Source organism: Lucilia sericata, unplaced genomic scaffold, assembly GCF_015586225.1.
Source record: "Lucilia sericata isolate MDLA Ls3-8-SP2 unplaced genomic scaffold, ASM1558622v1 Contig001569F_arrow, whole genome shotgun sequence".
NCBI classification, from domain to species: domain Eukaryota; kingdom Metazoa; phylum Arthropoda; class Insecta; order Diptera; family Calliphoridae; genus Lucilia; species Lucilia sericata.
Window position 1 is genome coordinate 35,001 of NW_023995491.1, and position 14,151 is coordinate 49,151.

General features: G+C 31.3%; 3 protein-coding genes across 3 annotated transcripts in view; 1 reads left to right on the forward strand and 2 right to left on the reverse strand.

The window, feature by feature from the left end:
- The window catches only part of LOC119611977 (protein OPI10 homolog), a 1,116-nt gene extending 884 nt beyond the window's left edge, over positions 1 to 232 (reverse strand). Inside the window, exon 1 of the mRNA XM_037967685.1 lies at positions 18 to 232. Within this exon, the coding sequence (XP_037823613.1) occupies positions 18 to 47 (30 nt within the window). The 5' untranslated portion in view covers positions 48 to 232. The remainder of the gene's footprint in view (positions 1 to 17) is intronic.
- Positions 233 to 346: 114 nt separating this feature from the next.
- Positions 347 to 14,151, reverse strand: part of LOC119611973 (2-oxoglutarate dehydrogenase-like, mitochondrial) — a 39,944-nt gene continuing 26,139 nt past the window's right edge. Inside the window, 2 exon segments of the mRNA XM_037967682.1 lie at positions 347 to 582; positions 585 to 718. Coding sequence (XP_037823610.1) covers positions 518 to 582; positions 585 to 718 — 199 coding nt within the window. The 3' untranslated portion in view covers positions 347 to 517.
- Positions 6,218 to 12,737, forward strand: LOC119611971 (FK506-binding protein 5). Its single transcript, XM_037967677.1, has one exon. The coding sequence runs from the start codon at positions 6,622 to 6,624 to the stop codon at positions 12,169 to 12,171; it is 5,550 nt and encodes a 1,849-aa protein (XP_037823605.1). The 5' UTR covers positions 6,218 to 6,621; the 3' UTR covers positions 12,172 to 12,737.

Below are 14,151 nucleotides of genomic sequence, written 5' to 3' on the forward strand. Positions count from 1 at the left end.
TTGTTTATATTACTCACCAGTCTTCCGGATATTATTAAACCAAACATTTTGTTTTTATTGTTTTAATTTAAAATAATTTCTCTATAAATGCTTAACACACAATACTTTTCTTGTAGCAAATAATGTTTGTGAAACTTTTCTTTTTTATTTAAGTTTTGAAAAGATCTAGAACAAATTTTGGTAGTAAATGCAGTATTTATTGTTTGACATTTGTTCAGTGCAATTGCAACAACAACGTTAAGTAAACATATGTTTGTCACAGCAGCAATGACTCTAAAACTGTAATGTTAATAACAGTGTTGTATTTGGAGAATTAAAGTGTTTGCACATTTAATTTGTTTTGTAAATACTTATATTTATAAAAAATAATATATTTATAAAAATAAATTATATTATACAATTTTTTTGTATAATTAAGAAATGAACCTATTATTAGGTTGCAAAATTTATTTTTTATTATTAGTTGGCTTCAGATCCGTATTTTGCAGTTTTTCTGCTTTATCATCCGATTTTTCTTTTAATTCTTAGCTCTTTCGGCTGCTAGGGCTTTAGCTTGTGCTATACTTTGTTCATTTTCCTTTGTATGGCTTCCTTTTCAGCTTCCGTTAATTCACCAAAAATACTTACAATAAAATCATGTAATTCTCGCATATGCTGTAGTTTATTACCCGTAGCTGGAGCAGCGGCACAGGGCCGACCATGATATTGAATGGGACAACTAGAATTTGAGCATAAAAAAACAAATATGTTTTTAAATTGATCTATTTCTTTAAAATTAAATTTTTTTTTGGAAAATACATAGTTAGTTATGTAGTTAGTTAGTTAGTTAGTTAGTTAGTTAGTTAGTTAGTTAGTTAGTTAGTTAGTTAGTTAGTTAGTTAGTTAGTTAGTTAGTTTAGGTTAGTTAGTTAGTTAGTTAGTTAGTTAGTTAGTTAGTAGTTAGTTAGTTAGTTAGTTAGTTAGTGGTTAGTTAGTTAGTTAGTTAGTATAGTTAGTTAGTTAGTTAGTTAGGTTAGTTAGTTAGTTAGTTAGTTAGTTATTGAGTTAGTTAGTTCGTTAGTTAGTTCGTTCGTTCGTTGTTAGTTGTTCGTTAGTTAGTTCGTGTGTTTCGTTCGTTAGTTGTTCGTTCGTTCGTTCGTTAGTTCGTTCGTTTGTTCGTTCGTTCGTTTCGTTCGTTCGTTCGTTCGTTCGTTCGTTCGTTCGTTCGTTCGTTCTTTCGTTCGTTCGTTCGTTCGTTCGTTCTTCGTTTCGTTCGTTTTCGTTCGTTCGTTCTTTTCGTTCGTTCTTCGTTCGTTCTTTTCGTTCGTTCGTTCGTTCTTCGTTCGTTCGTTTCGTTCGTTCGTTCGTTCGTTCGTTCGTTCGTTTTCGTTCGTTCGCTGGTTTCGTTCGTTCGTTCGTTCGTTCGTTCGTTCGTTCGTTCGTGTTCGTTCGTTCGTTCGTTCGTGTGTTCGTTCGTTCGTTCGTTCGTTCGTTTTCGTTCGTTCGTTCGTTCGTTCGTTCGTTCGTTCGTTCGTTCGTTCGTTCGTTCGTTCGTTCGTTCGTTCGTTCGTTCGTTCGTTCGTTCGTTCGTTTCGTTCGTTCGTTGTTTCGTTCGTTCGTTCGTTCGTTCGTTTCGTTCGTTCGTTCGTTCGTTCGTTCGTTCGTTCGTTCGTTCGTTCGTTCGTTCGTTCGTTTCGTTCGTTCGTTTTCGTTTCGTTCTTTCGTTCGTTCGTTCGTTCGTTCGTTCGTTCGTTTCGTTCGTTCGTTCGTTCGTTCGTTTTCGTTCGTTCGTTCGTTCGTTCGTTCGTTTCTTTTCGTTCGTTCTTCGTTCGTTCGTTTTCGTTCGTTCGTTCGTTCGTTCGTTTCGTTCGTTCGTTCGTTCGTTCGTTCTCGTTCGTTCGTTCGTTCGTTCGTTTCGTTCGTTCTTTCGTTCGTTCGTTCGTTCGTTCGTTCGTTTCTTCGTTTCGTTCGTTCGTTCGTTCGTTCGTCGTTCGTTCGTTCGTTCGTTCGTTCTTTCGTTCGTTCGTTTCGTTCGTTCTTCGTTCGTTCGTTTCGTTCGTTCGTTCGTTCGTCCCTCAATTTGTATCTTTCGCTTCCCCCAACGCGTGAGAAATGCGCTTGAGGAGTTTTGATATTGTACAATATGCGTTACAATTTTAAGAATGTTTCGATCTTTGTGTATAATTCAGATAAAATCTGGGAGGCATTCGATAATAAAAGGGCAGTTCTTATGTAGGAAGGGCGCCTGGCTCCTCATTAAAAATAATTTTGATATATTTTTTTGTAGAAAATTTGTTAAAAAGAGCTCACTAAAATTTAATTAAGTTATTTCAACACAATTCTATCAAACATGAAAAAAGTTCTGCATCATTTATGGGAAAATTCATTAATATATTTTTATAATTTTCAAATAAAATTTTGAAATTTAAAATTGAAATAATTTCACAAAAGTATTTATAATCTGTCAAATGTGCCAAATACCATTGATTACAAAAACGCATCACAAGCATATTTTGTTATTAATATTAATTATACGTTTCAATTAAAATTCCAAGTATTTATATTTTTGTCTCATAATAAAATCCCCAATGTCTACATATGTATTTTTCACTTAATAACGAAAATTTTGAGTCAAACTAAATACCTAACATAAATATTTTTAAATGTGCGATTATAGCATATCTTTCTTTTCTTTTTTTTTTTTGCATATATGTATATATAATTTGTATTTCAAATTATGTACATATAGAAAATAACAAAATTGGCAAAATTTTAAATATTTTGTTGTTGATGAAGAGGTTCAGACGCGTATTGTTAATAATTTCTTTGATTAGTTGCCAAAAAAAAAAAAAAATTAGATGCCAAATATGATTTGTTTTCTATGTATGTGATTTTTTTTTTTCTTAAAAAAGAAATTGCTACAAATATTGAATGAAGTTCATTGAACATTTTCTGAATTGAATATTTTTTTCTGATTGAAGTGAAAAGAAGGATTAAAATAATTATAAAAATGTATTTTGATCTTTTACGTAGATTGTTATTAAAAAAAATTTTCGATCAGAGGTTTGAATTAATTGATTCAATATAAGCTTTAGTTATTTTTAATTAACGAGCAGAACTAGAACTGAGCTAGAACTGAACTAGAACTCAACTAGAATTGAACTAGAACTGAATTAGAACTGAACTAGAACTAAACTAGAACTGAACTAGAACTGAACTAGAACCGATCTAGAACTGAACTAGAACTGAACTAGAACTGAACTAGAACTGAACTAGAACTGAACTAGAACTGAACTGAACTAGAACTGAACTAGAACTGAACTAGAACTGAACTAGAACTGAACTAGAACTGAACTAGAACTGAACTAGAACTGAACTAGAACTGAACTAGAACTGAACTAGAACTGAACTAGAACTGAACTAGAACTGAACTAGAGCTGAACTAGAACTGAACTAGAACTGAACTAGAACTGAACTAGAACTGAACTAGAACTGAACTAGAACTGAACTAGAACTGAACTGAACTAGAACTGAACTGAACTAGAACTGAACTAGAACTGAACTAGAACGGAACTAGAACGGAACTAGAACTGAACTAGAACTGAACTAGAACGGAACTAGAACGGAACTAGAACTGAACTAGAACTGAACCAGAACTGAACTAGAACTGAACTACACCATTTACAGTTGTATTTCAGAATTTTCCAGTTCTATTTCAGAAATTTCCATTTATATTTCAGAATTTTCCAATTATGTTTCAAAAATTTCTAATTATATTTCAGAAATTTCCAATTATATATCAGAAAATTCCAATTATATTTCAGAATTGTTTTTAATATTTCAGAAATTTCTACTTATATTTCATAAATGTCCACTTATATTTCAGAAATTTCCATTTATATTTCAGATATTTCTAATTATATTTCAGAAATTTCTAATTATATATCAGAAAATTCCAATTATATATCAGAAATTTCTAATTATATATCAGAAAATTCTAATTGTATTTCAGAATTGTTTTTGATATTTCAGAAATTTCTAATTATATTTCAGAAATTTCCAATTATGTTTCAGAAATTTCTATTTATATTTCAGAAATTTCTAATTATATATCAGAATTTTCGAATTGTATTTCAGAAGTTTCCAGTTGTATTTCAGAATTTTCAAATTGTATTTCAAAAAATTCCAATTGTATTTCAGAAATTATATTTTTATACAAAAATATTTATGTAACATTGTATGTAGTTATTTTAGGTCTATAAAACAACCTATATGTAGCGTTTAAACTCAAATTCCGGAGTTGTTTAGCTAACTACGACTTATATTGAATTGAACACATGTATTTATAAAATATTAACGATTCGTATTTTATTTTCGATATACAATTTATGTATAAATAAGTAATAAGCAGTAATCAAAAATTATAAAACAGAACAGCACTATGTATCCATATACATTTCAAAATTAAAATATATGTAGATTATTCGTCCTAAAATTACTACATACAATGTTACACAAATATTTTGGTATAAAAATATAATTTCTGAAATACAATTGGAATTTTTTGAAATACAATTTGAAAATTCTGAAATACAACTGGAAACTTCTGAAATACAATTTGAAAATTCTGAAATACAATTGGAAACTTCTGATATATAATTAGAATTTTCTGATATATAATTGGAATTTTTTGATATATAATTAGAAATTTCTGAAATATAATTAGAAATTTCTGAAATATAAATGGACATTTCTGAAATATAAGTGGACATTTATGAAATATAAGTAGAAATTTCTGAAATATTAAAAACAATTCTGAAATATAATTGGAATTTTCTGATATATAATTGGAAATTTCTGAAATATAATTAGAAATTTTTGAAACATAATTGGAAAATTCTGAAATATAAATGGAAATTTCTGAAATAGAACTGGAAAATTCTGAAATACAACTGTAAATGGTGTAGAACTGAACTAGAACTGAACTAGAACTGAACTAGAACTGAACTAGAACTGAACTAGAACTGAACTAACTGAACTAGAACTGAACTAGAACTGAACTAGAACTGAACTAGAACTAACTAGAACTGAACTAGAACTGAACTAGAACTGAACTAGAACTGAACTAGAACTGAACTAGAACTGAACTAGAACTGAACTAGAACTGAACTAGAACTGAACTAGAACTGAACTAGAACTGAACTAGAACTGAACTAGAACTGAACTAGAACTGAAATAGAATTGAACTAGAATTGAACTAGAATTGAACTAGAACTGAACTAGAACTGAACTAGAACTGAACTAGAACTACAACTGATGATAGGTTCCTACTGCGATGGCTAAAATATTTCTGGTTCGTAGGACCATTTATAGGATTTCGAATATAAGTAGATACTTTTCGATATCATTGTGGAATAGGTTTATAAAGACATCAAATTTCTGGACAAATTTTCCCGGGAATATCCAAATAAAAATATCAAATAAATATAAACGTAAATATTAAAATATGTATGTGTGTACATACTTATGTATGTATGTATGTATGTATGTATGTATATTTCTTTGTTTATATAAAATAATAATGAATGCCAAAAATATAAAACTGCCACCATCAAATAAAATAAAATCTAAACAATAGAGGCAACAGAATTGAATATTTCGAGCCGGTTGTTTAAACTTATTATGTATATAACAAATAAATATGTATATACAATATTATATTAAGGCATATCACATATTTACTAGGTTATTTCAATTTCGCAGTGAATCTGGACTAACAATTTGTATTCGAATCACTTCTGTATTGAACAAGAATGTTTCTGCATGAAACCTTGTGACAGGCCTAAATGTCAACAAAAAAATCAAAATACGAAAAGGCGAAAAAAATCTTGGCAGAAAATCATCTTTTGCATTACGAAAAACCAAAACAATTTTAATGGTGGGGAGGAAAATTAAAAACACACGAAATTTTTCTATATAATATATAAAACGATTCTAAGCAAATCCACATAGAGATAAACATATAAACAAAATTTTTTCTATATACCGAAGACACAAATATACAAATGTTTGTAATTAAAATTTATTGGTAATGCATTTAAATTAAAAATAAGAAAAAAAATTTAATTGAATTAAAACTAGAAAATTAAAGAAACATTTTTACAGTGTTTATAAATAAATATTTAAATTTTTAGTGGCAATTTTTTTTTTCTTGAAAAAAGAAAACATGATATTACAAATTCGCGCGAGCTCTTACAGGTTTTGTTGTTGACGGAAAAGTGAAGACGAAAAATATTTCTCGCAACTAATTGTGAAGACAAGTTCAAGAAAAATATTTTTAAAATATATGTATAATAAAAGTAAAGAATTTTAATAAATATAATAAATTTTAAATAAATTTAGAAAAATTTAGTTTAACAAGTAAAAAGAGTAGAAATTTAAATAAAATAAAAATAGAACTCAAGTTAATTAGAGCGAAAAGAAAAAAAGAACAGAGAAAATCGTATTAAAACGAGAGGGAGAGAAATTTTTGTGAAAAGTGAAGAGTTTGAGAAAAATTATACGAAAGAGTGTTGTTAAATAGTTGGAGAGAGTGATTGATTTTGTTGGGGGCACAAAATAGGTCAAAATTTGACTAAAAACATGACATCTCAAATGGAAGTCGCAATGCAACCGCCAGCAGCTGTTAAAACCTCTAATGACGTCAATTTATCAACGCAATTATCGATTCTTAATGATTCAGGTGATTCAAGCAATTCTACGTCAACACAGCCACCACTACTATTTACCTGTCAAACCATCAAATCAAATGGAAATCTATTATTTCCGCTTGGCGAAAATTATGAAAATAAAAAACAAAAATTAACAACATGGCAGGGTTTACTTAAACATTTAAAATCTCAACGTATTGTTAAAAATATGGAAATTTTTAATAAATTAAAAAGAAAACAACAACATCTTGAACATCAACAATTTCCGTTTGAAATTTTAAAGAAATATAACGGAAATTTTCCCTGTCAAAATAATAAAATTATGAAAAAATCTCTAAGAAATGAGTTTAAATATGGACAAAAACTGAAATTTCCTTTAAGATCTAAGCCCCGAAAATGTTCATTTCTTTATGCTGATAAAGGTTTTCAAGAAAAAGATTATACAAATTCTAAAATTTTACAATTGGATTTCAAATTTAAACAAAACTTAAAAATCAAGCATAATATTAGAAAAGTCGAACAAAAGAAAGATTTTCAAAAATTTCCTTTAACTAAAATTTATAAATTCAATAAAGAATTTCCCTTACAACTTAAGCGACATGAGATTGAACTTTTAAAATTTCCTCTGAAAATAAACGAATACAAAGGACAATTTCCCTGTGAAAAAATAATTCCAAAAGAAACAAATTTGAAATTAAATCAAATTAGAATAAAGACATTATATCAAAATAAAGAAATTCTTAAGACCTCAAACACTTTAAGACAATACAATGAAAAATGTTTAATAAAATTTCCCAACAAAATAGATATGAAAGATCGCGCTTGTATTTCAACTTTTCCCTTACAAAATCCTGAAATAACTAAAGAAAACTCTTTAAACAATTATTTAAATAATAATTATAATAAAATAAACAATTCTGATCCATCGAAAACATCATCATCATCTACTTGTTCGACATCATTATCAATGACGCAAAATGTTCAAAAATTTCAAAATATTGATAATGAATGTATGTCTCAAGTTCAAGACGCACAAGTTCATGTGGAGGAAAATCCACTAACAACACCAACAACATCACCATTAAAGATCAACGAAAACAAACAACCAACGCCTCCACAAACAACAACAACAACAACAACAAAATATGACGACGCCGATGTTTATATATTAGCAGCCATAAATTCTATAAATAATTCACGACCAAACGAAGTGGGTTATTATGCGGAAAAAATTGAGCGCATACAAGACGCCATTGTTGTGCTCTTTGAAAAAATTCAAAATTCTTTAACAACAAATCATAATAGCCCAAAAGAGAGCACAAACGCAACTCATCGTAAAGATGTTCAAGATCATGATGCCAATACTCGTTTCGCATTAACACCCCCAACGACTGTAACAAGTGTTCGAAATTCCGAGAGCATTAATGATGATGAAGAGGTTCTACTAACTAAATATGATCTTGGTGATCTCTGTGATCGTGAGGTTGGCCAAATTGTGGAACGCTCAGATGTACGCGATACGTTAGCTAAGGCGGTTGTTCACAGTGTCTCGAAAGCACAAACCAACAATAGTAGTACGGGTAGTTTTCTAGTTAAAAGTGAAGAACCAACCTCCCCATATTCCCCCACTCCCAAAACGTTAAATGAATCTATATTAAATACTACGTCACTTGAGGATTATACAAATTCTAGTGAATTAGTATTGCCAAAAAAATATAATGTGCTCGCTGCCGCACTGAATACAGAAATCAACGTTAAAGTTAAAAATAAATTGGAATTCGATCCCATAGAGACAATTAATGTACAAAATCGATTAAACGAGTTAAATGAAGTGTTACGCGATACGCCAACAAATACGTTAACGACCAATAATAATTTGACAAGTGTGAAAGTGAATGAAATGACTGTAACTCGTTTAGCGGACAATGAACAAGATTGCGCCAATAAAGACTTATTGCAAACACATGAAGCTCTTGAGCAAAAAAATAATATTTTATCTAACGACTTGCAAATCGATGAAATGAAGTTCGAAATGAATAGAGTAAAAGGAGCTTTGCCGACGACTACGTCTTCGGATCGTTCAATTGGTAAACATGAAAATTTACCCACAGCTGTTAATAGTGTTAGTACAAATTATGCTGGTCGTCATATTGGTTCTAACTTAGGAAGATTAACAAATGATTCTACTTTAAATAATAGCAGATTACCCTCTTCACTAAGTTCTTCACGTAATTATAATAGTGATAGTTCTTATACACCCAGATCGTCAGCGTTGAAAACTGATAATTCGGCTAGCAAACGTTCTAGCATTAGTTCTCATTTACCACCAGAAGCTATAGCAAATCGTTCGGTTTTAAATACGCCCTCAATAAGTGAAACAATTTCAAATCGTTCCGCCTTAAGGAGAAATTCAAATGATTCTACTGCTGAAGTTGTATCAACTCGTCGCCCCTCTTTGGGTGCCTTAAGAAATACACAATCCACCTCTTTGCTATCGGTAGATTTAGCCCGTTATACCCCCCTAAACACAAGCAATCAAACGGAACAACCTTCTGCTGTTAGTCGTGCCGTTTCCATAGACTCTTCTTTGGAAGATGTTCTACCAGAAAGAACACGCTTACGTCGTCAAAGACGTTTAAGAACTCAAGATTCTCAAGATGAAGCCGAAGATCCCATAGAACGTTTAAATCGTTTAAAGGCTCGCATATCAGCATCGCTCAGTGAAGTCAAAGGCGTTTTGAAGCAATACAGCACCGATAATGAAAATGACAATGAAACTCAAACTCAAACTCCAGCTGTGGCCAACAATCTTAAGGAATCCAAAGAGGAGCCTAAGAAAGAAGAAGCCCCCGTTACATTTAGATTTGTGAAAAAAGTACGCAGACGTAGTTTGTTCACCGAAGAGAAAGAGAAAGAGGAAAAGGAACGGGAGAAAGCCAATGAAAAATTATTAGAATCTAAAGATGAAACGGATAATATAAACAGGAAGATTGAAACCAAACTACCCGCTCTGAATTCTGAAGTTATAAAAGAAGAATTAAAATCCAAATGCGAAAAACAAGAGGAAAATCACATCGAAAATAAGGAAGTGATTAAAACTAAAGATCAAGTCCAAACTTCGACTACAGAAATCAATAAAAATCTTTACACTTTAAAGGAAGAACAACAGGAATCTTTGGAAGATATTAAAGCAACTGAAAATAAAACAGAAGCTAAAGATCACATTAAGATTGCCCAACAAAATGGTGAATCACAAGATAAGATTGAAATTAAGATCGAAGAATCAACTGAAGATGACAAAAATCACAAGGAAGATGTACCAACTGTGAAGGAGGAAACTAAAGGAGCCATACCCAAACCACCTGTAAAAAAAGAAGCTGATCACGAAGCCCCCACTAAAACTAAGAAAAAAGTGATAATAAAAACTAAAGATCCAGCTCGAAGAGCTTCCTTGGCGGCTGTAGAAGGATCCAAAATTGAACCCCCCGTAAAGTTGGCCATACCAGCTAAAATACATCGACGACCTTCCGATTCGGAGGCAATGGTCAAAAAGAAATTAATTACCGCCAAAATAAATACTTCCGGTATAGTTGAGGAAGTGACGCCAAAACCGAAAATTGTGAAAGTTAAGAAATCCTCTATAAAAAGCAACAATAACTCGCAATTGGCAACAACGCAATCAAAACAAAAAGAACAAGAGAAGAACGATAAAAGTGATGATCTTGTCAAATCGATAGACGAAGACAATAAATCGATACACACTGATAAAAACAAGGATGTTTTAATGCCAAAACCATTACAACAACAGCAGCAACAACAACAACAATTACAACAAATTAACAACGAAATCACTAGCCAAAGAAATTTATTGCTGCCAACGCAATTAGTGATCGATGAGGCGGCGTCATTAAATGTAAAAACAATTGAAAATTCAGTGCCACCGCCGAGGCAAGAACAACAACAACAACAACTGCAACAAGAAAAGCAGGCGACAATTAAATCTACAACTACAAATTTCAAATCAAACGATTTACAAGCTGCTGGCGGCGCTATGTTAGAAAATGCAACAACTGTGTTAAGTTCATCAAAAACTAGCGAAGCAAACGGTCAATTAAAGCGGGAAAACGTAGTGCAACCGGACGATTTGCGAGATCTTTTGCAACAAGAAACAACTATAATCAAAACTTCCACAATCAAGGAAGAGCAAACTAATCATGAAACTAAAATTAAACAACTTTCCATAAAAGAAACGGAAAAATCTAAAGATAATTTAGAAATTACACAAACTGAAAAAGTAGAACAGAAGCCTATAATAACACAACAGCAACAACACCAGCAGGTGGTTGCAACAACGGATGTTGTGATCGTTAAAAGCGAAGAAGACAACAACAAGCAAAACGACGACGTCAAAGTATCGTTAAAAGAGCCTTGTATAGATAAAACACCAACGTCAACCCACATCGCTGTAGAGCAACAACAACAACAACAAGGAGAACGATCAATAACGAAAGTAGCTGATACAAAAACCATAAGCTCTCCACACAATTCCATTAGTAGCTCAACAGACCTCACACCAAAAACAACTACATCATCAAACGAGCAAAAAACTGCAGTACCAGCACCTCAACCAAACACAATGCCTGAACAGCAATTGGCACCTGCACCCGTGCAAACGGCTGAAATTATAGCACATCCGGAACAGCATAAAAAGAAAGTAATTCTCAAAAAAATCGTACGACAAGCCTCGGTAGATAAAACCCAGAAAGCAGATTTAGAAATCACAAAACCTGCTCAAGAAGTTGAAAAAGATACGGAAACTATTACAGATGCAGCAGTTTTAGAACCCGCAAAAGATGAATTGACTGAAGAATGTTCAGAATCTACCGAAATATCGGAATCCTCCAATTCCCTTGGTTCTGAGGAAGCAGCAGCCACCGAAAAACCCAAAAAGGAACGTAAAGTGAAACAGAAAGTTATTATTAAGAGACAGAAACGTAGACTTTCCATAGGTGATAACTTCTTCCATCCGGGCGCCACAGAAGAACCACAAAATACTGAAATAGAAACTTTAGAAAAACCCATATCTTATGTCACTGACGAAGATGATTCCATAACTGATGAATCAGAAAATACCAAATCGGAACAAGAACAGGAAGATGAAATTAAACCTTTGAAATCTTGTATCATGCACAAGGAGTACCATATTGGCGATGAAGTCCTATATGCGGAACGTTTTAAAAAGACTCAGATTAAATGGCGTCGTGGTCGCATTAAGGAACGTATTACCAGTATATCCTATTTACTTGATATCGATGGCAAAGATGTATCATCGCATATAAACTATTTGAAAAAATTCACCGGACGTAAAGTGAGTTTTGGTGGTAAGGAATATCTGGAAATAGACTATGAACAATTGGCGGAAGAGGAGGAAAAAGCCGAAAGGCTACAAAGACGTACCTATAGCATATGGAATATGGTGTAAGTTGGAAATTGCTATAACAAATTAAAAATAATTACAAAAAGTGTCCAAAAGCAATAAAAATCCTTTAATTTTAGTTAAAACCTGTAGCGGTAGTTTTAAATTTATTGATTGAATTTGAAAAATAGTTTTAATTTTATACCCCCTTTAAAACATCCTTTCGAATTATGGAGAGTGTAAATAGTTTTTATTTTAACTTTTTTCTACCATTTTAGTTTTAATTATACTTATTATTATTATTCTTTTCTTTGAGTTTAATTAAAAAATTTTAGTTTTTATAAAATTTTTTAATGGATCTCTTTAACATTCTTGTATATTGTGTGTAAATATGTAATAAATCCTTATAATATGTATATATTAATTATAAATTAATAAATCCTTTAGGGTAGTATTAATTTTTTATTTCTTTAATTTTTATTTATTTTTTAGTTTTTTTTTTAGCTTTTATATTATTATTTTTTATTAAATTTTATTTTAAAACAAAGCATCCTGTTATATTGTAAATAAGATAAAAATATGATCCTTCTAAAAATAAATTCACAATAAATAAAATTTTTAAATTTTTATTTTAAACGAAAAAAAAACACATCATTGGTTTTATTTAAAATCTCACAAATGACATCATTAATAATATTCAAAAATATTTTCATTCACATTTCATTGTATATTTAACCCTAAAAAGTGTTCATGGCTTTTTTTAAATAAATAGCTCATAAAAACATTAGTATGGTGTTGCAAGTTTTTAACAAGTTTTTATATGAATCTAAATATGTCGGTGTATAGGTCCACAATTGATCTTAGCTCCTTAATAAGGGCTAATTATGAAAAACCGTTATAAATTACTTTATTAAATTCCGAAAATCAATATTTTCTTTAATAGAGTGAATTCTGCTTGTTATTTCTATGAAAGCCCATTATATTTTCTATCAGTTAAATCGGCCAATAAATGACTCAGATCTAATGAAAAAGGTTCTTGTTCTGTTCAGTTCTAGTTCTAGTTCAGTTCTAGTTCAGTTCTAGTTCAGTTCTAGTTCAGTTCTAGTTCAGTTCTAGTTCAGTTCTAGTTCAGTTCTAGTTCAGTTCTAGTTCAGTTTCTAGTATAGTTCTAGTATAGTTCTAGTTCAGTTCTAGTTTCAGTTCTAGTTCAGTTCTAGTTCAATTCTAGTCAATTCTAGTTCAGTTCTAGTTCAGTTCTAGTTCAGTTCTAGTCTAGTTCTAGTCCAGTTCTAGTCCAGTTCTAGTTCAATTCTAGTTCAAATCTAGTTTCAATTCTAGTTCAATTCTAGTTCAGTTCTAGTTCCACAGTTAGTTCAGTCTAGTTCAGTTCTAGTTCAGTTCTAGTTCAGTTCTAGTTCAGTTCTAGTTCAGTTCTAGTTCAGTTCTAGTTCAGTTCCAGTTCAGTTAGTTCAGTTCTAGTTCAGTTCTAGTTCAGTTCTAGTTCAGTTCTAGTTCAGTTCTAGTTCAGTTCTAGTTCAGTTCTAGTTCAGTTCTAGTTCAGTTCTAGTTCAGTTCTAGTTCAGTTCTAGTTCAGTTCTAGTTCAGTTCTAGTTCAGTTCTAGTTCAGTTCTAGTTCAGTTCTAGTTCAGTTCTAGTTCAGTTCTAGTTCAGTTCTAGTTCAGTTCTAGTTCAGTTCTAGTTCAGTTCTAGTTCAGTTCTAGTTCAGTTCTAGTTCAGTTCTAGTTCAGTTCTAGTTCAGTTCTAGTTCAGTTCTAGTTCAGTTCTAGTTCAGTTCTAGTTCAGTTCTAGTTCAGTTCTAGTTCAGTTCAGTTCAGTTCTAGTTCAGTTCTAGTTCAGTTCTAGTTCAGTTCTAGTTCAGTTCTAGTTCAGTTCTAGTTCAGTTCTAGTTCAGTTCTAGTTCAGTTCTAGTTCAGTTCTAGTTCAGTTCTGTTCAGTTCTAGTTCAGTTCTAGTTCAGTTCTAGTTCAGTTCTAGTTCGTTCTAGTTCAGTTCTAGTTCAGTTCTAGTTCAGTTCTAGTTCAGTTCT

What these genes read in the sequence shown, in the direction of transcription:
- LOC119611971 (XM_037967677.1), top strand. Translation starts at nt 6,622, where the DNA reads ATGACATCTCAAATGGAAGTCGCAATGCAACCGCCAGCAGCTGTTAAA.